Source organism: Melospiza melodia, chromosome 6 (genome assembly GCF_035770615.1).
Source record: "Melospiza melodia melodia isolate bMelMel2 chromosome 6, bMelMel2.pri, whole genome shotgun sequence".
Taxonomy (NCBI): Eukaryota; Metazoa; Chordata; class Aves; order Passeriformes; family Passerellidae; genus Melospiza; species Melospiza melodia.
The window spans coordinates 60,818,124-60,845,938 of record NC_086199.1 but is presented as its reverse complement, the minus strand read 5'-3'; the positions used below and the strand labels follow the sequence as shown (position 1 = coordinate 60,845,938).

The window sequence follows — 27,815 nt, the reverse complement described above, 5'->3', positions numbered from 1 at the left end:
CTCTGTAGGGTGCACGTGGGTGTTTTCCAGGGTTCCCCAGGTAGGAATGCTGTGGCTGACTGTGGCAGCAGCTTTAGTGGGGTGCTGAGCAGCACCAGCAGTTTGTGCTGGAGGGTGTAACAGTAGCACAAAGCTGCCCACCACAGAGGGACCTCATATTCCGTGCTGAACCAGTGACAGAAACAGAAAATGAGCAAGGAGACGTTGTATCTGCACAGTAAAAATACCGAGTAAATTAAAATTTTTAATTGCTGTTACACACAGAAGAAATGGGAAAAAAAAATTACATTCCAAACAAAGAATAGTAAAATCAGCATAAAAATGTGTTAAGAAAAGATCCCAGATCAAGTGGCTGTACTGCATGTGGTGACCTTTACAATCACAGTAAAGAAAGTAAGTGCTAGAGACTTTCAGACATGGCAAAGTGCTTGACTGCCCAGAGGAGAGCAGCTGCTTCAGTCACATTTTCAGTGCACTCTGCCTGGAATGTGTGGGAGAGGGGCTGGAGCAAGAGACTCACATGGGTCCAAGACATAGAGATTAGTGTTCAGGGCAGACCAGCCACTCTGCATTCTCAGGCAGGCAGAACTGCCACTTACCCCGTGGCATTTGCTTTCTCCTTCCTTGTTTGTTTGTTTGTTTTGCGGTTGGTTGTTTGTTTTTTTTTTCTTGTGGTTTTGGGGTTTTATTCTTGTTTTTTTTTTTTTTTTGTTGCTTTCTGGTTTTTGAGTTTTATTTAACAAAGCTTCAGGTTCTGCTGGCCTGACCCTGCCAGCACCATAGGCTTGGAGCAAGCCTCCCCAGCTGAATTAGGAGCAAGGCTTGGTCCAGCAGGAACCTGCACCAGCAGGGTCTAGATTAAAATGTTTGCAGTGATTCAGCACCATTGCCCAACGGGCTGGTTTTGGTTTCTTGCTTCTCTTCTGTCAGGAAAAGGTGTCTTTTATTTCCTTATGCTCTGTCTTTTGACTGATCCAAATTGGCCCAGTCATGCTCCCACTGAAATCTTGGGGGCTCAACATCTGCATCTTGTGCTTCAGTCTCACTTTTGAGCCATCACACCACTCCAGTAGCTCACCCGACAGCAGCATAGTGTCACCACAGAAACAATACAGACCACAGAAGTTTTGGCATTCCTGCCAACTGGCCACTTTTTTCCATTGGTAGTCTGTCTAGAGTTGTGTATTTTTATTCTTTACCGTAAGAGCAAAAATAAAAATAACATTAAGAAAATTTTCTCCAAACTAAGAAAATGAAAACCCATCAAATATTTTAAAGAAACCATAAAAATTTGCATTGTGTTTGCTTCTGAGTTCATATTAAGATTTTACTGCAGCTGCTTCAAAATAATGGTCCATTTCACAAGTACACAGCTCACATTCCTTGGTGTGTAATTCCTTGCCTTCATTTGTGTTCGTACAGCAGCTAGTGCTACCAAAACTAGGTGATTTCTAGCTGTGGTCCAGATTTAGATCAGTGAACAGTGGCATTTAGTTGAGAACACAGTGATGGTTGAGAGCTTTATTTCTAGATCAACTTTTGTTCTGGGCCAAGGGACTGGTGGTACAAGCACTTCCTTTGCTACAAAACCCACTGCTACCTTCATTTGGATTAAAAAATTAATCCAAGAAGGATGTGCTGACCTTATTGATTCCATCAAGGCTTTCTCTCTCTGCTGATTTTAAAGCCAGTGAAACTTAGAGAAATTAAACATCACTTTGAAAGCTGTCTCATGAAACCCAGCTGACCTTCTGCAGACTGAAGGTTGAACAGAATTACTTCATTTTCTGTTCCAGCTTTTTTACAAGCCACAGCAGACTGTGAGGCACTCTGTTTTGGCTGGATTATATTTACTGTAGCTAACAGTGAGGGACAAGACCAGACTGCAAAAGTTGGATGCAAGGTTCACAGCTAAGAATTTGGTCAAGGCTTTTAGAAGAACTAAAAATTATCTGCAAAACTGAAATTAGAGAGTTCAGATTTTTCAGCTGAACCTCCCTCAGAGTTCAAGTGAGCTGAGCCCATCCTGTTAACCAGCATGAACGAATATTTTGCAATTTTTTCCTATCTGATGCAATTTGAAAAGGCAGTCACACATTCCATGTTTTAAGAGAAGTCCTGCAGATCCCTAAAAGCAATTTTAACATTAAAGCTGGATAATACTTGTGACTTACATAGCACTTGACATCTTCAAAGTGCTGTATGAGCATTGATCCTCACAATATCCTTGGGAGGCAGGTAAGGGGCAATATCTCCATTTTAGAATGGGGTGAGAGCCTGGTTCCCTGCTGGGATAACTTGGCATTGCCCTGTCCTCATACACCACATGTGCTCCTGGCCCCAGAAAATTTAAGTGACTCACCCAAGGCCACAAAATGAGTGAACATGGATAAAAGGCAGGAGGATTTCTGTCATGAGAAGTCAGCAACTTCCCATCCACTTCCAAGAACACAGTTATGATGCTTAAAAGACCCCCTGTCTGTATTCAGAAACCAAGCAAAGAGAAAGAGGCACCTGCTACTGAGATCTGCAGTTGCTGTTTGCTTTGATCTGCTTCTTCCAGAACAGCTCCCAAAAATACGACAATGGCACAATGAAAATGCAGGTGCTAGTGTCAAACTACAAGTCTGGAAAACTTTGAAGAACCACCAAAAACTGCCAAGTTCCTCCTGGGAGTTTTATAAACTTCTGTAAAAATATATAAATTGCCTCTACTGATGACAACATGAAACCTTCAAGCAATCTACTCAAAAGCCATGTTAGAGTAATCCTGAAACCAATCAGTCTCACAGATGCCTCAATATGGAGGAGTAAGAAGCCACGTATCCAGCACAGAGTAAGAGTAAAGCTTGAAGTTAAAATCCTCTGGCTTTGTTCTTCTTGACCTGCCATTTCTCCATGAGCATCACCCTGTGACACAGCATTACCAGCACTTACAAACAAGTTGCAATTAGCACTGCTTCTCTGACTGACCCTGGGAGTTCTGTGCAAGGAGGATCTGCCTACAGAAAGAGGCTGAAGTAAACATGCTGCATCTTTTATATGTCCAATTAAAGAGCCAAAGGACCTCCAAGAGGCTGATAACTACAGAAAGTAACCAAACCAAAGTAAGCTGAAGTGACCACAGACAGGATTTGCAGAAGGATGTTTGGATACAGCAGTGTGAAAAGAAAGCTTCTGTGCTTAGCAACAAAAGGAGTTGCTGCTGCTGCTGCTGGGGCCAGAAACACTACAGCACCTGGAAGGCTTCATTCCCTTTGTAATGTTCCTGGGTGCTTCTCAAGGACTGTACTCCTGAAAAGGAGAGGAATGGGTTGAACCTCAGTTTTACAGCGCAAAGAGGCAACAGGAGGGTCCACAAAGGCAGCCCCACAGACAGTAACACCATTTGTCACATATGAACACCACTCCTTTTTTTGCTCTATTTCAAAGTGAAGATTGCCCTCACTGGGGCTGAGGGAACAGTTTTAATCCCAGGAAAAGTTATTTAACAGACCGCCAGCAACTGCTTAGTGCTTCTCAGGATTTGGGCATCTCAAAATTGTGTCAGATCACAGCCACAGCAGCTGGTCTCTTCCCAGCAGGAAAGAGTCTCCAGGGAAATGGTCTCATTCAAGTAATATGGATTAGAAAGAGGAATGCATAGCCAGAGAGAGATTTTGAAGATTAAGAGCCTTTACCAGTAAACCTCCAAGCCAACCAGGGCTCTCCTTTGTATGCTGAGGGCTCTGCCTCGTGTTCCTGGGAAGGCTGAAGCTGTTGCAGCAGCGGGATGGAGCCAGTGTGACTGGCCAATGTGTCCCAGCCAGGTCACTCCAGGTGACCTGTTCCAGGGCAGCAAGGGAACAACAGCCCACTTGGGCTGCACAAGTTTCTGCTGTCCCCCTCTGCCACCAGAAACTGCACCTCTGATGGCCAGTGGAGAGGAGAGGCCTCCTAATAACACATCAAGACTCTTTACTGCAGGTACCCAGTGGCTGATGGTACAGCAGGACAGCAAAGCCAGCCAAGAAGAAAAAGCACACAGAAAAGCAACTCAGCTATTTTCAGGCAGTTCAAGACTACTCGTTTCTAGAGAGGGAAGAAAGAGAATCAAAACTCAAGACTTTTAAATAAAGCTTACTTTATCACACAAGCATTTCCCTCAAAGCAAAGGGAAGCTCAGGATGTGGGGGAGCTCCTCTGAAGAACTGCCAGCTAAGGACTGAGTATGCTGACCCATGCCAAGGAGCTGGGATTCAAAGACTGCAGTGTGCTGTTTGCTCACATGCTGGGAGGATGGTGGGGTTCACCCCAAATGCTTAGACTTCCTCTCAGCTGGGTCATTTTTTTGCTGGAGGAGATTTGCAAACAGCCAAGCTGAGCTGCAGCAGGTGACATCTGCAGAGAGCTGCACTGCAGGGTTCAATCTGTGGCCAGGAGATAAGCAATGCTGATGAATGAAAATGGTGTATGGCTCTGAATTCCCTTAGCTGTTTACTCCAGGCAGGCCCCCATGTGCCAGTGAATGAATACTGACAGTATTACATAACAGCATTAAAGGGAAGGGATTACACGGGGCTCTGCTACCTACAGGAAGGCTTTCCCTGTCCATAATGCAGCTGACCTTTCTGATCCCTGTCTGAAAAGCAGCAGATGCCCCCACAGGGTCAGGATGTTAACCCAGATTTCTGTAATACTGGCTGCATTTGCTCTGATGGAGAAGTCATGGGAAGGCAATGCCTCTTCCCTGCCAGGCACACCAGGTGAGGCTGGAGAGGAGCAGGAGACCCACACAGGACCTCTCAACACAAGGGAAAAGCTAGCAGGGGTCTATGTGAGTTCATGTGAGTTTGAGAAGGAAGTGGCAGGCGTGTTGAACACAAAGGACAGTGCTTTTCAGGAAGCTCTGCTGAAAAGGGGCTTTCTGACAAAAAAATAAGTGGTGCAAAGAGGATTGTTTTCCACCAGCTGGCAAAACATGGCAATCTACATCCAAAATCAGGGCCTTGATCACAGGCAATGCTCACACAAAGATTTAAGATAATGCAGGCAGCAGTACTAAAAGTACTGCTGGAAGTGCTACTAAAACTTAATGGGTACATGGAATACTACTTGTTAGGACATTGGAGAAAAAAAGACATAAAGATGAGATACCTGTCTGGCATAGTAAGGATAATTAGGACATACACTAAGACAATAAGTATGTTCTGCTTTAAAAATCAAAGTTCCTTATGTGCCCATTACATCTCACTGGTGGCTGCAGGCACATGGAGTGGCAGAACACTGAGATGTCCCTAAAATCCCACCAAACTCCTGCTCTCTACAGCTCTGCCACAGGCAGCAGTGCTGACCTGCACCTAGAGACCTGCCCAGGAGCAGTGAGCACTGCAATCAAAGCACACAGCACTGCCAGCACACCTCTCACTCTGTGCCCTCGGCTTGGGGTTCTGCTTTCATGCTGGCTCTGCTGGCTGCTGCCCCACACGCTGCCATTGACTCCAGAGCTCAGCTCACAGCTGGATATGCTCTTTTTATTCTCCCTCCAAGCTTCCTTTCAGTAGAGGAATAGCTCCAGTTTGCATACTGTAATGCACAAAAAGAGACAAACATTGGTTAAATTAATTTTTACCTATGACTTTAGCAGAGATCTGTGCTTGTCTGCCTACAGTTGAGAGGAAGGCTTTTAGCACAGTGCATGGCCAAACCTCCTTTCCACCAGCCCTCCTCTTCCCAGACATTCAGCATCAATTTCAAAACTAACAAGTAGAATGCAGTAGTGCAGCACTTCCAAGGAGGAAAAGTTGAATGAGTAACTACTGCAGGGACAGTCTAAGCTTTCTGATGTGGACTCCACACTGAAGTAAGCTGTATTCAGAGAAAGCCAACGAAAAAAATGTAATTCCCAAAGGTAATGCTTCAAAGAAGCAAAATCAACATCACCAGTGTGCCTAGAGAAATGGAGATCTCTCTCAGGGGTGAATGCAGCTACAGCACCTGAGATATAACCCATGTGTTCAGAGACCATTGGCACTCCACCTAGCTCCTCTTCCTGAAGTCCTCCTCATCCCTGGTCTCCACGGCCGAGAGCGCGATCAGCATCTGGGCCGCATAGTAGGTGGCCATGATGATGAAGCGCGAGTAGGGCACGGGGAAGCAGAACTCGTTGAGCGCGATGGTCAGGTCCGACACCATGAAGAGCATGGCACCCACGCAGGCCGACAGCTTGGTCCACGTCCACAGGTCGTTGCAGAGCTGCACGCCCGCCATCGCGCGCCAGCCCATGAAGCCGATGAGGGCGATGTAGACGGCCACCAGGTAGGTGAAGGGGCCCGAGAGGTAGGAGTACAGGAAGGCGTAGCAGGAGCTGGAAACGACGCCCATCAGCAAGCCGGCTTTGAGGTCCAAAGGCTTCATGCCAAAGGCTGAAGAGTACAGGATGTGCGTGATGCCGAACATCAGCAGACCTGGAAAGAGGCATTGACACAGAAAGTGGGACCTTTCATCAGTGACTGGCAGGCAGTAGCAGAAGAAAATAATTCCTTGCAGTGTTACCTACCAGTAACACTAGCAGTGACAACCATACTAACCACTTGGGACCATTTTATTATAAAAATTGGTACATGGGAGATAGCACCAAGCCCCCAACCTAAAAAAAAGCCCCAGCACAATTACAGCTGCAGCCAAGTACAGCTCTGCTGTGACAAAAGGCTTTCTGCTGAGAAGCTGGGTGGAACTAAGCTGCTGGAGAATGAATTGATTTTTTTTTCAGGTAGTTCCTCTTCCCCTGCTTTGAGTGGAAGGTTGGGAGCAAGGCAGACCAAAGACCACCCCCTCTAACTATCCATAGTGTTTTGCTCATAGGTCACATGTAGAACAAGAAGACTGGAACCACAGCGGTGTAGGAACAAAATGTGACAAAATACACTAATCCCTCTGAACCCTGACACAAAGCTTGCCCGTATTTAGCCACAAACCCAAAGGCACTTGAGGACTAAATCTGGCTGCTTCTCCATCTCTGCCCATAGCTGGGAGAAACCTAAGCTGGAAAGAAGCAGCTGGCATATTTCAGGGACTGCACCAATGTGATCTGCCAACAATTTTATGGCTATTTGCAAGATTCAGATGAACCTTACCAGGAATCAGTCAGGGAAAATAAAATGCCAGCTTTCCTTTGAAGTGCAACACCATTGAGAAATGCCAGATGTGGGTGTTGGAAGGTGCTGCCCATATGTTATTAACTTGCCACTAATCCATTTGACAAAAATATGTCCCAATGTGTTGGCACAGCTGCTGCCTCCAAGCTGTCATGACAACTGTAGATAATGGGCCATAAACAGAGCCCAGCTCCTTGGGTCTTCTGGTTCCCAGACCCACATATGGTGCAGCTGCAGGCTCTCCTGCTTTATCCTGGCAGGGATATTAGAGGAGTTAAGTTATTAGAGGAGCTGGAAGTTTTCATGCAACTCCAAAGCATGAAATGGAGAAAAGGATCTGGGAAGCTGAATCCTCCAGCAGGACACTTGTGCACATTTAACACGTGATGCTCCGGTGTAAAAGGCAGTCAAAAAACCTGCAGCTGGCAGACATTGCTTCATCCTACTACTCTTGTGTTGAGGCAGCTCAAGGAAGAAGGGGAAATGTCTCCGTGCCTTTGGGGAAAACCAGATCAGACACCCACTGAGAGCTCAGCCATGGTGGGATGAGAAGGAAATCCACAGGAGGGAGGGGGCCGAGGGGATCTGTTTTGCAGGGTGAGGCTAGAGAAAATGGACAGCGTGAAGGGGAAAGAGAAGCACAAAAGAGGATAATGAGAAGCTGATGTTTCACAGAGCTATTGCACCTCACAGACAACAACACTGAAGGAACTGAGAAGGAATTTAGGACAAGAGCTTTTCATAGGGTTATAGTGCAGGAAAGGTTAGAGCCCAGGGAGGTGGTAAGGAGAGAAAGGATATGTCATCCTAGCAGTGAGCAATATTTTTTCCTTCAGTGGCATTATATGGAGCATTTTGCAACAGGGAACTGTGTTGTCCTTCATGCAGGCATCTGGCAGTGAGGAGGAGGACAGAATGCAGCAGGCAAAGAGCCTGGAAAGGCAGGAGGAGTTTCGTGATAGGTGGGGAGGCTGGTCACAAACAAGGGAGTCAGCTCCCAAGTTTACTCATTCAACACCCACAAATCAAGCCAGGAACTAGAGAAACTTGTGATGGCTGCACAGGGAAGGGGGTGCACTTCTCTTGTATTTCTCAGTCTTTAGCTTGGTCCTCTCAACCACATCAGGGAGATCAGCCCTTTTCTCCCACTTTCTTCCTCTGGGTTTCCTCTGTCTTCTTCACCAAATGCATAAATTGTTTCTAAGTGCCTGCAAAGGAGGCAGTGTCAAAGGAGGTGGATATTAACACTATAAAGTATCTTCTACATGCAGTAAGAGTAGTTAGAAAACAGTGTGTTATTAGTGGACTGAAACAGCAAAAATGGAAAAAAAGTCAAGTGTGCCAGGAGTAGGTTCCCTGGCTCTCACTTCCCTATAAAGTAATGAACAAATGTCCTTTTATAAACTCATTGTCTCAAAAGCTTTTCAAATGAGCCCAGTTTCCAACCCTTTTCAGTCCAAAAACTGCAGAAATTGAAGAGAATGTAAATTTTTATCCAGTATTTCCTCTTCTCTCCTCAAACTTCAAAGTCTCACAACGGATGACATCAAAAATATTGTCAGTTTTCAGCAACAGCAACCTGATGAATTTTAAATAGGAGAAAATACATTTTGCAGGCAAAGTGAGGGATGAAATGGAGCAGTGCACTTTATGTGCTTATACGTGAAATGCAAATATTAACACTTCCCTACAGAAGGTAGCAGCTCAGTGGGCTGAGATTTTCAAAATGCTCCAACAGAGCTTTTCTTCTCCTTAAGAAGAAAAAATGTGCCTAAACCCACTAAGCACAACCTCTAAGTTGTGAGACTAGGGCTGAAAACCTGACTTATTTGCAGATTAAAGCACATCAACCAGATGCTGAATTGCTGTGACTGGCTAACCTTCCTCTAGCAGTAACCTGGAGAGGAAACTCGGAGACATACCAGTTACACGGGAATGGAGAAGGGCAAACACAAAAATCATGGGGGACATGGGCTTTGAATGTTTTCCAGGCCATACATAGCTCAAGGAGCAACTCCAGGAGGCAAAACCAGTTGGGCTGAGGCAACTGAGCCAGGTACTCCTGTTGGGAGGAGGCCCATTGGTGGGAATGTCAGCACTCAGCACAGAAGGGATGGCACCTCAAGAAAGCTGGAGCTCCTCAGCAGTGTGCCCAATGCTCAGCCAGATAGATCCAATCCTCAGGGCCTAATCCAAACCCCAACAAAATCAGTAAACATTTTTACATGAACTTTTAATGGAATGGGGATAAGCCCTTGGGAAGCAGGATTAAAACCAGATTCAGAGCATTTGGCCTTTCATATCTGGCACTGCACACACTTCTTTCTCGTAAAGAAAGAGCTTGTGGGAATCCCAGAATAAAACTAGATACTAACCTCATGAGACAGGGCAAAAAATAAGCTTTGACTTTCAGATCTGACAACAGCACAAGTCAGGAAAGTTCTCTCTTCTCATCACACTTTCCAGTGGGACAGTTACAGCAGCCACTTAATGGTGGGTGTTATGTGCAATCCCTGTGCTGCTTAAATTAACTTCAGAAACCCCACCAGTCAGTTCAGTGAAGAACTCAACTGCTGCTGATTTCTTTTGACAGTCTAAGGCCAGGGAGAGAGTTGCTGCAGGCAGGTTCGACGTGGCTTTAAATGATTAATCTGAATCATTATGTTCCAGTCTGCAAACTAGCAAAATAAACCAATCTCATTTTGCTCTCAGAGATGTGGATCTTTCTGTAGAGAAGAACAACCACTGCAGTAAGGTTTGTCCTTGATTGACCATCATTTAAATGTTTTGCTAAACAGACATGTCTTGTACAACAGGCTGCATGATTCACACTGATGAACCTGCAAGTAGGACAAGATTGCTGCTGCTTTGGTTTCTATCACCCACTTAATGCCTCCCCCAGGCTATGGGCTTGTCTATCAAAACATAAATGTTCTCTCCACCTGTTCTCCACCAAGGAGCTGTGCACAATATGTTCCATCCCCAATCCTCACAGCAAAGGGCTGACAGGTCTCCCTGCAGAGAGATGGGAGGTAAATACTTCCTGTAGCTTCATGGGAACTGATGAGTGCCGCAAGTGTTTCCTTCTATTCCCCAGCGAATCTGGCATGCCAGCTTCTCAACTCCAGCCAGCCCAGATGCTGTGACACATGCCAGGAAACCTAACCTGACCCAATTACCTCTCTAACCTCAAGAGAAAGACTCATCCATGATGTGCTTCCCCAAACCATGATGGATTTTAGTCAAGGGATGAGTGCTTCCCAGCGCCCGGGGCTTAAGCTGTACATGAATAAACAAAACATGTGGCCCAGCAACTCATTACTTAATAAAGAGGGTAACAGCTGGGCACTGTGGCATCCCTTCAGGACTGACATTGTACTCACCATGAATGAAGTAGCCTTGCTCCTGCCAGATGAGAAAGGCATCTCCCACTGCCGAGAATATGAGTCCTGCTAGGATGCGGCTGGCACTCCGGTGTGACACTAAGAAGTTAATCCCATGAGCCAGAAGGAAAACCCACAGGCAAAAGATGGGCAGACATTTAATGAGGGCACTGAACCAGGAGGGGCTGGAAGTTGGCAGCCAGAGGACAAAATAGACACAAGTGGCTTTAAAGAACGGGACCAGTTTAGGGCCTTCACTCTTCACCTAAAGAAAACAAACATTAAAAGACAGGAAATTAATAGGATCATCAGAAGCATCTTAAACTTCTTAACAGAACTGGCTCCTTCCCTTTGGAAGTTGCTCTTCCATATACTGTCAGCTGGCAGTGTTCCTACCCCAAGAAATGGTGGTTGAACTTGACCATGATCCTCTGCCTAGATCTTTGTGACCCTCTCTGCTGAAAACACTTCTCAGTTGGCAGGATGGGCTGTGGGTGGTGGATTTGGAGGAAGTTTTAGAACCTTTTCTCTTTACTTGTTCCACTGAAAATATTTAGTCCATTAGTCAAACTGCTCTGGTGCTCCTTGTCACCTATCTCAATATTTAGACTAATCCCTTTAATATAACTTTCCAGGAGCTGTGAAAATACTGCATACCCAGATATAGCCCAGCAGCAAACAAGCCCAGTAAAGGCACAAATCTTCTCTCCCATCTGCACAGATCCTCCTGCTTCGGCAGTTGCAGATCACCCTGAGGATACAGCCTCTCACCTAACCCATTCTTTCCCCTGCCCTGTAGCCTCATGCCTGGAGCTGGCTGTTGGCATCACAAGTGTCAAAACCCAACACATCAACCTCCCAGGTGAGGATGTCACTTCCTCGGCTGACTAATACCAACATCAACCTCGTGTGACTTTGTTCTAGCAATATTCTAATAATACAGTAATTGCAGGAAGTGTTTTGACTCAGGACTCTACTGTGTAAATACAGACATAAAAATGCAGCACGAGCACTTGGCTGCTCATAAAAAACCACAGCAGGGGCAGGGCACAGAGCTACAGGCTCCACAAGCTGGGTCTGCTCTTGACAACACTTAGCTGAGACCACTCTGCACAGTGATATGCATTGTGTTCACCTGCCCTCCTGCCACATTTCTGCATTTCAGTGCAGGTGGGTAAAAGTCTATGTGAGAAACAAAGCTATGATTTTATTTCCTCCTGGAGAAGAGCTGAGGGCCAAGACAAGGAGCAAAGGAAAGGACTGTAACTGCTTCCATGCCTGCCTGAGCTATGTCCCAGAGTCTTACAGGAGGCCTGTTTCCTCTTGCACCTAAGGCAGAGCAACCCCCTGAGCTCCCCTGCATGCAGGGGTTCACCCTCAGTCTTCTCATTTCTTTGGTCAAGCAAGATTTATTTCCTGCAGATCACTTCCCACTACTCATGGCCAAAGCATACAGAGGCTTCCTGCACTGGAGGAAGACATGGGGGGAAATTTAGAGGCATCCAAACAGATTTCACACTGTCAAGTCCAACTTGTCTTTGGTTTGTTTGTTTTTTTTTTTTTCCAAATAACTTGACCCTTTTTTTGCTTCCTGCATCATGGGACATTGTTATGACCAGTGCCCATCTTCCTTTGATGCAGGATGCCTTGGTGCAGGTACTTAGGTGAAGATTGCACAGGAAATAATCCAGGTTTACAATGCTCAGGTGAAAAAGCCTAATCTCATAAAAATTCAGGATCATTTATGGGCACAAGCAAATGGAGTCAGGTGGAGTTGGAAGGCAGAGGCAGAGGCAGTGGAGGGCATCTTCACATGCAGTGTCTAAAAAGGGAATGCAATCTCTGAAGCAGTGAGGCTATAAATAAAGGGCATCCCAAGAAGACAGTGACTTCAAAATTTTTCTCACATCTGATGGAAGTTTCCCCAGCATATCAGCAGTTTCTTGGCAGTAAGGTATTTCATCATACATTATTCATAGGCTATTGCCAACACAATTTTTAAACACTCCATTAAACAACCAGGCTACACAATTCCCTAACAAAAGGACATCAGCAAGCCGTTAACTTTCTTGTATTACATGGGGAGCTGTCGTGAGTCCTCTACTTAGGCTGTCTAAATTAATCACCATTTACCACTCCTTGTCTGCATTCCCTGGGAAAATTCTGGCAGCAAATAGCAAGTGAACTTGAAGTAAAAGTCATAAAAACCCATATAGTCTCCTCACAGTACTGGGGTTGCTTGGGAACTATCAAGTATTGTAGGGGAAAGAGTGCATAGAAGCATACAGGAGAGTATTTGGGTTAGTAAACATGGTAGGTTTTGTTTAATACCTCATATTAAAAGAAAAACACCTGCTAGGAGCAGTTACAATTACCATCACAGCTTGCCCTCCCCTGTGTGCACACATTATGAGACAGGTTTTAATTACATTTGTCATTTCCCCAGGAACCTTGCCTTACTGAAGCTAAGATAAGAACTTGTGCAGAACAATTATGTTTACTTGGTAAGCTTAAAATTACTTTTTCTCACTATCTGAACATAAATTTTGCAAGCCCAGACAGCTTTATTTTAGAATAATGGTTTGTATTATTTCCATCCTAATAATAATTGAGGAATTTTTCATGCATAAGAGTTACAGCACTGTCATGTAAGAATGATCTCATACTTCTAGAAGGGCTGCAGACTTCTCATCATTGACACTTTATTTCTTAACACTTCTTCTCCAAGTAGACTTAAGTAGATTTCAGATGAGTTAATTCCAACCATGCCCTTGCCCATCACAGAATGCTGCAGCTCACTGGGACCCCTTTCATGGCTCTGACCAAGATGAGAGCCCCATGAGTGGCACTGGGAATACTTTGGAAAAGTCCTCCAAGAAAAACTGAGGCAACCAGAGGGTGAGGCTGGGGATTATCCTCTGTTTGGCCACATGGCTGAGGCTCAGAAAGGGGTGATGGGGCAATTTGCCACCTGAAGGACAAGTCAAGACTGGTATTGGAAAACCATGTACCAACATGACTGGAAGCTGTGGTTTGAGGAAAGCCAAGCATATAATAATCCATTATGGGACTTGCTGTACCACAGGGAAGGGGAACATTATTTCTTGTCTGCATGGATAAATTGGATTAAACCACCCATCTTCTTTGTCCCTGTGCCTCAGAGACAGAATGTGAGATGGGGCTGCACCATGGGGCTGAAAAAGGAAGCACTTGATAGAGGTGACAAGATCTTTTTTGCTAATGTGTGGGATTGTCATGGCTTTAAGCTGGGTTTTGCCATTTTGCTACAAATTCTATTGCATTTTTCTTCCCAAATCTTTTCTCCTGCCACTGCTAATTTACTTTGTGCTGAAATGCAGTACAGAAAATATCTTGAATGCAAAAACAAGGCAGTATTTCCAACATTTTAATTTCTAAACTGAGCATAATTTGGGGCTTTTTCTCAACTGCTATGGCTACTAAGTTACTTAGAGTCTTTAAAAACTAGTTTAAACTGCTATAAAGCCACTATCTCTGTATTTGTAGAAGTACAGTAGAAATATTGTTTATTAAATTATCTGTATCCAATCCAGTGAAACTCTCCAAGACTTGGGCAGACTAGGAGGAAGTTGTGTCTTGGCTTTCACCAAGAGACTTTGTGCCAGATAATCTCCAGAGGTGCCTTCCAATCCCAACCATTCTGTGATTCTGTTCAATCAGAACATGATGCTGGCACTTGCAGCTTTCTGGAGGCTTGGGGCCTGGATATCCACCTCTCTAGGTTCTCTCAGGTTTACAGGATCCCTTCTTGTTTTGCCTGTACTCATTCTGCTCCAGTTTGAAACATTGCTGTGTATGGCCTGTTCTGACTGCTGCAGGCACATAACCAAGCCAAAAAATTTACACCTGGCTCCTCTTCTCCAGAATGAGCCCCATCCACAGAGGAACAGCTACACAGTGTAGCAGTGCATAAGACAGTGCCTCGATTTTCTTTAACATTTTGGAGTCAGTTGTCTGTATCTATATCACAAGTGGGAAAGCAAATCCAGCTGCCACAGGGAGGGAGACATCTTCCTCCTGAAGTACAGAAGAACATCAGGAGCTTGTTGCATTGAAATGCTAAAGTTGGACAGAGTTCACTGTTCCTAAGCCTTGCACTGGTCCCAGGAAACAATGTGGAGTATCAACTTTTCTCCCTGCAAAGCCCCCTAAATCAGCCTGCAATGAAAATGAGTATACAGACACCAGCTGAGTGCCAGCCTGCTGTGGGGATATGGCTCACACCACTTTGCACTGGGCTGAAAAATGCAGCTTTCCAGGAAAAATGCTGAAAAAATAATACCCCAGCCATTCCACTGAGCATCACTTGAGCACACCTGTGTGCACTGGCCAAAGAAAGCTGGGCTGTTGTCCTCCTCCCATAAGCCTTGTATCATTTTGTGTCTGAGCTGCTCCTCCTGCTTTTGGCATCCAACACTGTGGATCCTGCCTTGGTTCTCCCCTACTGTGACAACAGCTCTCACCCCCAGTTGTGTGCCAATAAATATTTATTTGGTTTTGTTGCCAAGTTTGCTGCCACTGCAAGCCCATGGCCCTTGTTTCTCACTGCCCAGAACATGTGGCTCTCTGCAAGGCTCTCCAGCTCTGCTCTCCTGCAGGAACAAACGTGTTCCTGGGGAACAACTGATTGCCTGTTGCCATTTGTCAAGGAAGGTACTGGCTTGTACGTGTCCCAAGCTGCTCCTGAAAAACATTCTGAAAATAAGTGTTCATTATGGAAGGTGGTGAAGAGTTACTGAAGCAGCCAGTCAACCTGCCTGAAATACTGTGTTGATGCAACATATTTTTGCAATTAATAGGAGGGTTTTTGTTTGTGTTGGAGATGCCAAGGGCCAAGCATCCAAAGCAGATGGCTCCTGAACAGGCTCCACATGCTGCAGGAAATTCAGGGTGATGGATAAACCCTCCTCCCCTCAAGTGGAGATAAGACTGTAGAGGCTGCATCCAAAACAGATTTGTGAAATAGCAAATAAATCACCCAGAAGATGGTACGTGCTTTGCGTGTGGGAGAATCTGCATGCGGATAATCCCCTCTCCATCATGGTTATGCCATGCAATGAGTTTTGCCAGGTCTTTATTGCAGCTTCTGGCACTCCCCAGCATAACTCAGGCCTCTGTTTCTCCCACAAGAGCAATGCAGTGAAACTCAGCTCATGCTCAGCTGTTCAGTCAGACCTGTTTGCAAGGGGTCAAAAAATCATGGATTTGTCTGACAGGAGCCTCTGTTGTTCAGCACAAGCCAAAAGTAACAGGACTCTGCCTGAACAGTTCCAGCCTGCAAAAGGACCATCCCACCAGCTCAGACACATGAATGTGCAAGGCAGCTCTTCCACCCCCAGGGTCCCTTAAACACCTGCAAAACAGGGCTGATTTGTTGGCTTCCATCATTCCTCCCTCTACTCCAGCAGTCTGGGTATTCTCTCCCCCACCTCAGTTAAGCAAACTAAGGTCCAGCTGTACTTCCAAGCTTTGCTCCACAACAGACCAACACAGGGTTGAGAGCTAGAAATACTTGACTTCTTTTTCTTAAGACCAAGCTATGGCTATTTGCCAGAAAAATACAATTAAAAAATTGGCACAGGCCCTCACTTTTCTTGGGTGGTGAGCTCAGCTATATTGCTTCACAAATTCTTGGCACCAGCAAAGTCACCCTTTGGTGGAGGCACAGAGGAGCAGGCAGTGGGGGAGGATCAATCAAACTGGCATCTAACAAGGGCCCCTGTGCATGGCTGGGCTGCTCCAGACACAGCTGCATCCAGGAAAGGAACCACACCAAAAGTTATTTTCACCACCAAATCAAAGTGCTACCCAACTTGCAGTCACATTAACACTCAACCAAATCTCCAGATTAACCACAGAGGGGATGAAAACCTGTCAGCACTGGGGGTGCTTCCAGATGGGTGCAGAGAGAAGGGAGGAAATGTGCAGCACGAGGCTCCCTGCAGATGCCTGGCAGCAGGGCAATGTTTGCCAGTGCCAGCCTCTCCAGGTGGCAGCTCAAGCTCCCATAGTGAGGCAGCACGCCCAGGCACTGTGGGCCACGGCACGGCCACCCAGCTGAGCCCAACAATGGGCTGGTGTGTGCCAGGAGAGCTGGGCAGTACTCACTCAGAGGCTCCTCAAGCTCTGGCTGTGGCAGTAGGCTGCAGACACCACTCCTGCAGTGTAAGTTAAACAGCAGCTCTGTCTTGTCATCAGGTGCTTAAGAAGAATGTAAAACATGCTGGGTGCTGACCAGGCTCACAGGGCTGCTGACAAGGCCAAGCTGGCTCAGCAGCCACTGTGACCTCTTGGACATGGCAGCTCTCTGCTGCTACACCCATGAGATAAAAAATATGCATCTGCAGACAGCCAGAATGTAAAAATGTCACAAATGGGAAACTGAAGTCTTGCCCTCATAAGAGTCCTTGTAGGAGGCTCTAGAAATGTGAGGGAACAGTCTCTAAGGTTGATGGAGGAAGTTCTGGAGCCAAGGAAATCACCCCACAGCTCAGGGCACTGCTTGTGCCACAGACTGCAAGAGGAGTCCACTCCTACTTCCTGCCTTTTGAACCATGATATTGCCCAGAGCTATCCTGAGACACTGGATCATGCTGTTCCCTCTGGCAGTAAAGGAAGTTACAGTATCCATAAAAGTTATCTCCCCTACTGAAGAGAAGATGAAATCCTGTTAGCTTGGTAATGGGCTACACAACAGTGTCTCTGGGACCTTCCTGCACTGCCCAGGACCTGCTGCTACCAGGCCAGGCAAAGTCAGGCACTGCTACACCCACCAATACCTTACAAAGTCACTGGGGTACCTGTCCTTGGCTTTCTGGCACTGCAGGGAAGCCTTCAGGGTGGTGAAGCCTTTCTTTAGCAGATGTTAACTCATAAAATATTACAAATACATTTCACCCTGAAGATTCAGCCTGGAAGTACATATTTTTGCTACAGTTTGTTTTTGGGGGTGATTTTGCTTTTTTTCCATTACCCATCATCTGTCCTGTCTACCAGACTGGCACAGGACCACAAGCAGGGCTATTTTCAAAACCTCTTCTTAACCTGCAGTAGTAATGATTGACTCCATATCTGTAGCAATGCTATAGCTGTCAGCAGTTTTGGAGAGTATGGTCAATAATATGTGCTGCCAAGCACTAACAATACTAAACTAGTCAAGAATCCAAAAGCCTCTTCAGGCCTGCAGGGGCTGTCATAGACTAGTGCTTTCAGGATAGTTCAATGGCTCTCAGAAATGAAAGCAAAAATATAGTATTTGCCTGAAAGCATCTTATCTCAGAGCAGAGATTGCTCTTCCCCCCTGGGATTCCAGATCTTCCTCTTTGTGTAGCAGAACGCCAGCCTCTCCAAACATTTCCTTTGCTGCAACACTCACAAAAGAACCCCTTGCAGGTGCTTAAAAACCTGAACCACAATGGGTCTGTCTTTTCATTTTGCTCATCATAAATGCAGTGCTGCCACAGCAAGGGCACACACCCTTCCTCTTGAGTGAGGTCAGGTGGGGCCATATCCCTACTGCTACTCTGGACATGAGGAGGAGGCTGTGAAGCCACATGGAATTTCAGGAGCCAGCACCCTGAAATGCACAGCTGGTACCTGTCCCAGGCAACTCCCCCCAGGATGGGAAGGGCAATTATTTGGCCTGTCACACTAGAATCCAGATAAAAATTTCTGCTGCTTACAGGAAAGTGTCCCCAGCTTATCCTGGGGAGGACTTCCAGACTACAAGCACTTGTTCTCAGCAGACTCATGGTTATTTATATCACACTTCCCTGTGACAGGCAGTTCAGACTTCTGTTACCCAGGAAGAAGCAGTTTTAGGCAAGCCCAATGTGTGAGCTGCAAGGCACAGGGCCACAGCAAAAAGCAGCATCCCCTTGCAAGGCCCATTGCTACAGACAAGTGCCACCCACTGACATCTGCCCAGGGCTGTGTGGCAGAACTGGAGCCTCTCTCCAGCCTCTGGTACAGACCCAAAACAAAGCACCCCAGGGAGAGCTGTCAGTTCTTTCCTTGTCAGCACCAAGGGCAGGCTGAATCTCCAGGTAATACCAGAGAGGGATCTGCAGAGAGAGTGCTTTGCTCCCAGGGCTGAAACCCATCTTCAGCCTGCACTCTCCCATCTCCAGCATTATTTGCACCCCACAACACACTGCAACATTTATGTGCTTGTTGGAGGACCCCAGTCACTCCGTCATTTCACTGTGGCAGTGGGGATACATGGGACAATGTGTACTCAGGAAAAATGGGCACTTGGCAAAGTTCTACCCTGCCCCGTGCTGCTTTGCCACCAGGGATTGGTATTTGTGAGGGGAGGCCCTTCCATCAAGAACAGCCTCTTCAGCAGAGAAACATCATTTTACCTACAATCTGTGGGGAATAATGTGGGTCTAAAGGAAGGGCATTGCAGGCACTGGGGCTGTCACAGCACTTTGCAGGAGCTGCCAAAGAGCCAGTAGTGCAGCCCAGAAGGCAGGTGGCACCCAACAGGCTGTACCAGCCCCACCAGCCATTGCCAAAGACATGCCAAGGGTGAAACTGCCTCAGGCATTCAAAAGGCACTTCTGGCTCACACAACAGACTGGCGCACACTTGGCAGAGGTGAGGCTTTTGCAAAAGGAACAGGAAGGAAGAACTGAGACAGGAGGGGAAGGTGGCTGCCAGTGTCTGGGAAAGCTGGCAGCTCTGCACAAGAGTTTTTGCTGTTTGAATTCTCACAAGGGGCTGCAATAATACCAAATAGGGCTGTGCTGGGAAACCCAGGAGGGACTGCTCAGCTTGTCTGATGCCTATTAGGAAACTGAATGAAAAGCTTTAGTCTACCTGTGCATCACGTCCTGCAGGTTGAAAGCTTGTGAAATAATGAAACTTAAGAAAATCAGAAGGGAAAAATAGCAATGAATCCCAATAAAGATGTGTACTTAGAGAGATGCTGCTGTGATACCTTAAAAAAAGCAGCAGCCCCCCTCAATGTTATCATGGGATCGGTATGCTTAAGAGACAGGAGAGTGTTAAGGTCAAAGGATAATAGCAGAGCCAGAGATTTTACTTCCAATATCCATTCTTGTGTCAAGATGCTGTGACCCAGATAAGTCAGTATCAGACACAACTCACCTGAAGACAAATTGGATCTTCCCAGGCAGTCTCAACAGATGTGGAGTGGGCAGGTGCAAACACTAACCCACACACTCCCAGGACTCACACTGATACACCCAGGCTTTTACTTACAAAACCCCTGCTGTAATCCAGCTGCATAAACAAATGCAGACCACACTCACAAATGAGCGTGCAGCTGCTTACCAGGATTATTCCCTTTATATTGAGGGTGCAAATCCAGAGATGCAACCAAGCAAAGTGGAAACTTCAATTAAAACATCAATTAAGTGATAACCTTGTCATCACACTCCTTTTATATCAGGGTTGCAGGGAAAAGCCACAAAACTTATTTAGCTCCTCCTGCAATGGAGAGCACTGCTATCCATACCCTGACAAAATCAAAGACACAGGTAAATAGGGATACAGCAGCCAAGCCATGGTCTCAGCCCACCTCTGCTGAAGTCATGGGAGACATTAAATCTGAAGATCTGCCTGGTGTGCCTAGAGTGTGCTAAAAAATGAGCAGCTGGCTTAAGGTCAAACTTCCCTCAGTCTCAAGCAACCATTCAATCAGAGACTACTTGCAACCAGCAGAAAGGCACTCAATTTGATATATAACAGGAAATTTAATGCCTGATGCCAACTGATGCCATATCTGCCTCCAAAGCTGGTGTCTGGTGAGAAGCAAAACATTAAACTTTACCATTCATTCAAACTTGAGCAGTCTCAAGGCCAATTAGGTAACAAGGGTTGTCTCATCTTTTCTCAGTTTTGGTAGGAACACGTCCTGCAGTAATCTACAGGAATTAGTTTTTGGGAGAAGACTAGCCTGCTGGTAGAAACAAGGCATTTTCACAGGATTGCAGCAAGGTGAATCAAAAGAGCCACTATCCTCACTAACAGGCAGGTTTGCAATACAAGAGTCAGCCTTGCAAAACTGACTTAACGCAAGAGACACAGGTTGCATTTATTGAGAAATAAGAGAGAGAATCTGCATCTGTGCAACTCTTGAGTCAGAGGCTGCAGTGTGAGCCCCTGGGCCCTGATGATGTCTGAAATCCTTCCCAGCCCAGCACACCTGAAATCTTCAGGAAAGCTCTTGCCCAGCCCATCTACTGCTTTTCAGCTCTGGTGGTGTGTAAACACCCAGACCCAGTTTTCTGTGCTGTGTCACCTGGATACTTGCTCACGTCCAGCATTTTATGGAGGGATACTCTAGACTGACACATTTGTCATACAGAAACTTGTCATTAGCTGAAATGCTATTTAGATCATGGCACTGTAAGAAATGGGTATAGGAAGGGCACAAGTGGGCTAGAAGAAGGAATAACCATCATCCTCATTTTGTGTGTGTTGCAGTAAGCAAAATCTGCATCTCTACTGTAATGACAAGTCTACTGGGCATTGTGTGACATGAAGGACAGTAGAAAAATTAAGTGGTGATATAATAACTACTTGGGCCTCCAGGAGGGAAGGGAGTTATGTAACTAATAGTCTTCTTGCTGTTCAAGAGTTTCCACATGCTAGCAGAAAATGGGTTCCTGATGCCATCTTTTTCTAAGAGTCTAATTTCACTGGAGTTATTATTTCCTCAGCACTCTGAAGTTACCCACAGAGAAGATAACTTTGGCTCTTCTGCCACACGTCGATTTATTTTGGATAAACATACTTGGGCAGGAGAAGAGAACAGAACAAATGCACCTCTGTCCTTTCAGAGGAATCATGTGTAAGTACAGACTTCTGAGCTGCACCCACTATCTGAACGCTCAGAGCACACTTTGAACAACAGAAACGTGTGCCTTGAGTGATACACTTGGGTTAATGAAGCCTTTAATCCACAGCACTGCCTGCAGCAGTGATCAGCACTGCCTGCTCAGTGCTCCCTCCCTGGCACGGGGCAGAGCGTGAGAGAAGCCTGCACTTTGCAGGCTCCGCTAGCCCACCCTCCCCTAGCAACAGCTCCAGCAAAGAATGTCAATGTCACAGCAAGAATGCACAAGTTCAGTCTGAAAAAATAAATCGTGGCATGTAACACTATGCCTGGGCTTCAGCTGGCATAAATCAGCACAGCATTTTGCTCAATAGGACCAAAGTTTTTAGGCTTCTCCCAAAAGGTGCAACTGACATAAATGTTACTAAGATCCAGCTAAGTTTTCCCAAGGTGATTATTCCCTCCTTTTTTTCAGTGAGCTCAGATGCTTAGAAATATTTTCTATCTTTCACTTACAATGACTTGGTTTTTATAGTAGAGCCATAATTGTCTGTGCAGTATATAAATGTGCATGTCTACAAGCTCCTGCATAATAAAATCCCAATTTATGATGCATTTAAGTAATGGGGGAAATTACAATGAAAGCATCAATGTTGCATAGAAATAGAGAACAAACAAAATTAACCATAAGAGTTACTTCTAACTTAGATGGTACCTAACATTTCATTCATTAATGCAGAAACAATACATCTTCTCTGTAAGAAGCAAAAGCTGAAATAGTTCCAGAGTCATCTGGCTTTCTTGTTTTCAGCAGAAGTTTGAGGATTATGGAGCACCCCTCCTAATAACAAACCTTTAAAGCTATACTTCAACCTACTGCTGCTACAATTGCCCACAGTGCAGAGTATCTAAGCAACATGAGTTACATCAGGTTTCCATACCCATCTGGATCAGTGTGGTTTGGCCCCTGTTCAGAAACACAAATGATACCCACCCAGTCCTCCAGCCCAATTCCATATTTCTTGCTGGTCAATATCTTTCCAGACTGTACCTTTCAGGTATTTTGCCCAGTTTCTGCAGGTCACTTTTATACTCTGTCCCAGTGACATCCTGCATCTTTCCCGAGGGCTGACAAGGTCTGCTCTCAGGAGGGTGCTGCTGCTTCCCACCCAGAAGGGATGGGGCTGAGGGCTCCACTGCCTTCATGCAGTCAAAACAACATATCCTTTCCCAACCCAGCTCTCTCTGCTTGAAGATGCAAACAGACCAGAGGATGAAAGGGAAGGGATGGGGATTGTTACCATATGGATTCTGGGCAATAATCTGTCCCAAAGAGTGTTTCACCTGTCTCCCAAACAGAGGGCTGTGCTAGGTCAAGTACAAGTCAGGCGTGGAGGGAATGTTGTAGGGATGAGAGCCCTTTGTTTATCTTGCTCTAAAAGACACACCCAATATCATCTATAACTTCCCCCAAAGAGACCTACCCTCAGCCAACTAATATCTCTATTTCCCATGCCCTGTTTTCCTCAAAGTGCTATGAAGCTCTACACTAAGTTTAGTCCTAACTTGAGGGACAAAATAGGGTCCCTTCGAGCAAGGAGCATTATGTAAATGTCAGAATGACTGCATGTCTCCAGGCTCATCTCCTGCACACTTGTGGCTGCTGCAGTCATGGTGCCTGCTGGGCAGAAAGGTCCTTAGGGCAAGAGCTGTCTCCCACAAGCTCACACTAAAAACTACTTAGACAACAGTGTTGGGTGTGGGGGGAGCTGGACAAAAATCAATAATGAGTGCTCTTTTATTAAGGTGGGACCAGTGATGAGCAAAAAAAATGAAATTAAACCTCACACGAAGGAATGAGGAGAAATGGAATTAAACATCCACAAAGCAAACATGCTGTTTATCAATACTGTGCTCCAACTGCAGGCTCTCAGCCCACATGGCTTTATGCAGAAAAAACAGCTCTTAATCAGAGCAGCATCAAGAATAACAATTTTGAAGCAGGACACTCCTACTTGCCTAGCAGAGTAAGCAGTGAAAGCTTCCCTGCAAGGTGACTTCCAACCAGAGTGAGCATCGCTCACCAGATGGAAGAGGATGGCAGACAAATGCATCTTCCCTGCCTCAGCCCAGTGCCATGCAAGTCTAGACTAACATCAGCAGGACTCCAGGGCTTTATCCCAACTGAGGACCTGGCACAATATGTTAAAAGGTACTTTGGCAGCAGACTTGTTTATTTGTGGCCATGTTCCCTGCTCAGCACATAGGAATTGTGCAGCATCAGAGACCACAGCTTGATGAGCTCTGCACAACGCTGTGGTCTCTCTGTGCGCACTGGGTGGACATTCCAAGCCCTCCAGGCAATGATGCACATCTGGCAGCCAGCACAAACAAGCAGTCCTGGCTTGGTCCCCTCCATGGACCATGCCCCCTTGTGTGGTTCCTTCCCGCTATCGGTTGCACAGCAGACAGAGCTCACGGGTTTTGACTCATGTTAAAAGTGTCCTAAGGAAGAAAAGAAGGGGAGATGCAGGAGAGCAGGTTGTGTGTAAGCAGCCAGGGCCACCTGCTGCAGTACTGTACAAAGGCCATCATTTTAAGAGCAGCAAGAAAAATCCTGTCACTCTCAGAACTGCTCTTCTGGTATTCTCCCCATTGAGGATGATGCTGCAGTGTGCTGGGAGAGGACATAAACTACAGACAAATCAATTCCTCTGGCTAGTTTGATTATGCCTCAGGTGCTGCCCCTCCAGAGAACCTCCCCATCATGTCATGGCAGCAATATCCATGCAGGCTCCAAAGATCCAGAGCAAAGGCAGTGTGGTACAGAGATAAGGGCTGGGCCCGCAGGCAAGCACCCAGCTGTGGCCAGACCGATGACCACTGCCCTTCCCTTCAGCAAGAGACTTGCTGGAGGGAGCCCACCAGTGTAGAGCCATCCTGCTCCTCACCCCCAGCTGTGCAAGGGCCACACCACGCTCCTGGGCAGCACAGGCTGCTGTGTGACACCAATTCCAGCCGCCCTTCCCCGCCATGGCACAGCCGGCGTGGAGCAGCATCGTGCCCTCCTTCAGAGGAACAGCAGCGTGACAACCACCGACAGAGAGGTGCAGCAAATTGCTCCTCAGAACACTGAAGGCTTGCAGCTCTTTTTTTGTGAGCTGTGTGGAGGATCAGTCACCCTCCCCTCTCACCTCCACAGCAATGGCAAATAGCTGCAGCTCTGGTCACAGCTCCCGGTCTTATCATCCCTCCAGCTCCCAATAGTTCCACACCTGCATTAGTTGCCTTTGGAGAAGTGAATTGTTCACATGTCAGGGATACAGCCAGAGCAGAAATGTGCTTTATTACATGTCAAAAGGGCACATGAGAAAATAAGGCTTTTTTCATTTTCCTCCCCAGTTTACCTTCCTAAAGCCTTCCGGTCTGAACTCTGTACACCCTTCCCAACATGTACTCGTGCTTTAGTCATTTGCCTCAAAACTCGGTTGAAATAACACTGCAAGACCACCCTGGATGCACTATCACAACAACCAAGTACTGCCTTCTGCAAACTGTGAAACAAATCCTGTCAGTTTCTGAGCCATTCCAGTATTGTCCCAACATGAGATTTTACTTCCAAGATACACATAAACAATTCACTATAACCAAAAGCATTACTGAAGGACAAATTTAGTTTATGGCACAGAAGCACAAAGATACCAAACCTTTTAAATTGTTTTGGGAAAACACAAAAAAAAAAAAAAAGTTTGGCAGTGCAATGTTATAATTTCCAAGCTACTTCCCTCTGTCTCCAGAGATAAAAGTCATCCCCAGGCTGCTGATGAACTTACCAGGTACATGTTAATAACTGGGGGAAAATTCATCCAAACTAACAGAAAATACAGCCTGCAGTGCAGAACTGGCAAAGCAATTTAAAAGTTTTGAACGCCAGCTTTGCGAGTTAAGATCAGGACAAGATTTCTACCTGCCAGAGAGTTTGCAATAGCCTGGCCCTTAACCAAAGTATTTCAAAACAAGATGAGAATGGATCCACAGGGAACAAGGACACCAGCAGTAGGTGTTCAGCGCTGCAGCAAAGCACCAGGAAACTTTCCTACCAACAGTTATCCTTACAGCATGTGTTGAGTCTGCTGGGGTATTCCAGCAAATCCCTCACTTTCTAGAAAGGCGAACATGCAACGAATGTGTCTAACAGTGCAGCTTCTCTGCTGTTCCGGCAGTTCTTTCAGCCCCGTTCACCTGCAGGGGCAGTTCCTCCTATTGCTGGCACAAGCCACAGCTCCTTCAGTTACCGGCTTGGTTCCATCAATCCAAGAATTCTGCTGCACACATCACCTACTGACAGGACAGCAGCGAGTTGCTATCTTATTGCTGGTTACGTTAACTAAGCACCGTGACACCCCATGAGACAGGCAGGTGACACCAGTCACAGTCTCATGTCGTTAGGTGGTGGAAGTGCCAGACTGACTTGCAGACGAGACGCGGTCTCAGCGAGAGGTCACCCAACCTATGGAAATGTCTGTCCCACACGGGAATCACCACACACGCCTGAGCCCAAACCAGCACCTGGACAGCAAAGCACCCCCGGATGGCGAGGCAGCGGTGCCTGCGAGGGCAAGGGAGGCCGGGGGACAGGAGGATGCTGCCGGGCACTGCCGCGACGCGAGCCCAGGGCAGCCGGGCAGCGCCGCTCTGAGCAGATGCAGCGCACGTAGAGCAGATGTGCCGTGGATGTTTTTAAAAACAGACAGGACAAGAGGAGGACGCGGCGAAGAGCCGCCGGGGCAGGCGCACCGCTGGAGCAACAGCTGCCGCGGGAGGCCGGGGTGAGCATCGCGGGGGGCGGGGGCGGCCGCCAGTGCCGGGGCTCCCGGCGGCTCGGGGACAGCGCCGGGGGAGCGGCTGGGAGAGCGCTGGCCGGGAGCGGGGACAGCGGTCGGGACTGGTGGCGGGGGGCGCGGACCCCACTGCCGGCCCGCCCGCCCTCCCGCCGCGCGGCCCGCACTCACCACGGTGACGGGGGACACCATGTCGGCGGCGGGGCGCGCTGCTGCTGCTGCTGCTGCTGCTGCTGCTGCTGGGGTGGCCGCTGTCGCTGTCGCCGCTGCGGCCGCTGCCCAGCCGTGCCCTGCCCGCCTGCCGGGGCGCTTTTTTAGGCGGCGCTGACGTCACAGGACAGGGGCCCCGCGGCGAATGCGCTGCGGGCAGAAGGAGGGGGCGGCCCCGGGCCCGCCCGGGCGGGCGGCGCCGATCGGAGCGGGCGGCCCCGGCCCCCGGCCCGCAGCCGGGAGGGCGAGCGCCTCGCCCGGCCCCGGCCACGGCGGCGTCAGCGGCGCCTCCGCCTCCCGGCCGGGCGCCCTTCGCAGCCGGCGGAGGCCGGGCCGGGCCGCTGCCCCTCCCCGCGGCGGGCGGGTTCCCGGCGGCCGAGGGGCGCCAGGGCCGGCCCAGCGCCCGCTGCCCGGGGGCTCACGGCCGGCAGCGCCTCGCGGGTGCGGAGCCCCGGGCCGGGCACTCGGGGCGGGACCGCGTCCCTCGCTCCCGGCACCGGCCGTGCCAGGCGCTGGGCGGGGGCAGCGCACCCTTCGGCCCGCGCTCTCTGCCAGGCCCGTCCCGTCTCGGCTCCCCGCTCCACACACCTGGTCCCTGCCTGTGCCCGCTCACCCCAGCCCCGGCCGCTCTCCTCCCTTCCCTTCCTGTGGCTTCCCGCCTGCCGCTCCTGCTCCTGCCCTTCCTTTCGCATCCCTGTTTCTTGCACAGTCCCCTGCGGAGTCCCACTCTTTCTCCTCCCCTTGAGTCTCCACTACCCTATGTTTCCATGCTTCTTCTTTTTCAGGGGCTTCTCCCGTTTCACAATTGCCCCTTTAACATTTCCCATCGTCTCCGTATTGTGATCACAGGTCCTTATCAAACCCATCTCCCTTGCAGGGCTCGCTGTACCTTCCAACCCTGTTCCTGCTGCCAGTGGCTCCTGTGCCCTCCCAGGACTGGGTCCCTCCCAGCTTACATCCCCATCCCCATCCCCATCCTTCTGCCAAGGTCATTCACAGGCTGCAAAAATATTGGTGTTGGCACAAAGACAAGGCAAAGAACATTTAATGTGGGATACGAGAGAGTGGGATGCATCAGCTCAGACTTCCTAAAGTGACCCTGGGACTCTTTAATTTGGTTTTAATTGAGGATTAGTATTTAGGATGCAAGAAGCTCCTTTACGTGTAATACGATCTTGCTTGCAAGTTTCACTTCATGACAAAACAAACAGGTACTTAAATAGTTGATGATTAAGTAATTTGCTATTTGCAGCCTGAGCAAAAGTCGTGTTCAGTATCTATCACACCAAGGGAACACTTTCTTCTATAAAGCAAAAAAAAAAAAAAAAAAAAAAAAAAAAAAAAAAAAACAACAGTGCAATTCTTTTGCAGTCTTTGTGCAATAGATTGGTATCACATT

At 47.5% G+C, this 27,815-nt stretch overlaps 1 protein-coding gene across 1 annotated transcript; it reads right to left on the bottom strand.

Annotated features, from left to right (window-relative positions):
* Nucleotides 1–224: 224 nt before the first annotated feature.
* Nucleotides 225–26,498, bottom strand: TMEM86A (transmembrane protein 86A). Its single transcript, XM_063158611.1, has 3 exons — nt 26,378–26,498; nt 10,520–10,784; nt 225–6,446 (listed from the first exon to the last, which is right to left on the bottom strand). Exons 1-3 carry the CDS (start codon nt 26,396–26,398, stop codon nt 6,019–6,021), a joined length of 714 nt encoding a protein of 237 aa, XP_063014681.1. The 5' UTR covers nt 26,399–26,498; the 3' UTR covers nt 225–6,018.
* Nucleotides 26,499–27,815: the final 1,317 nt, after the last annotated feature.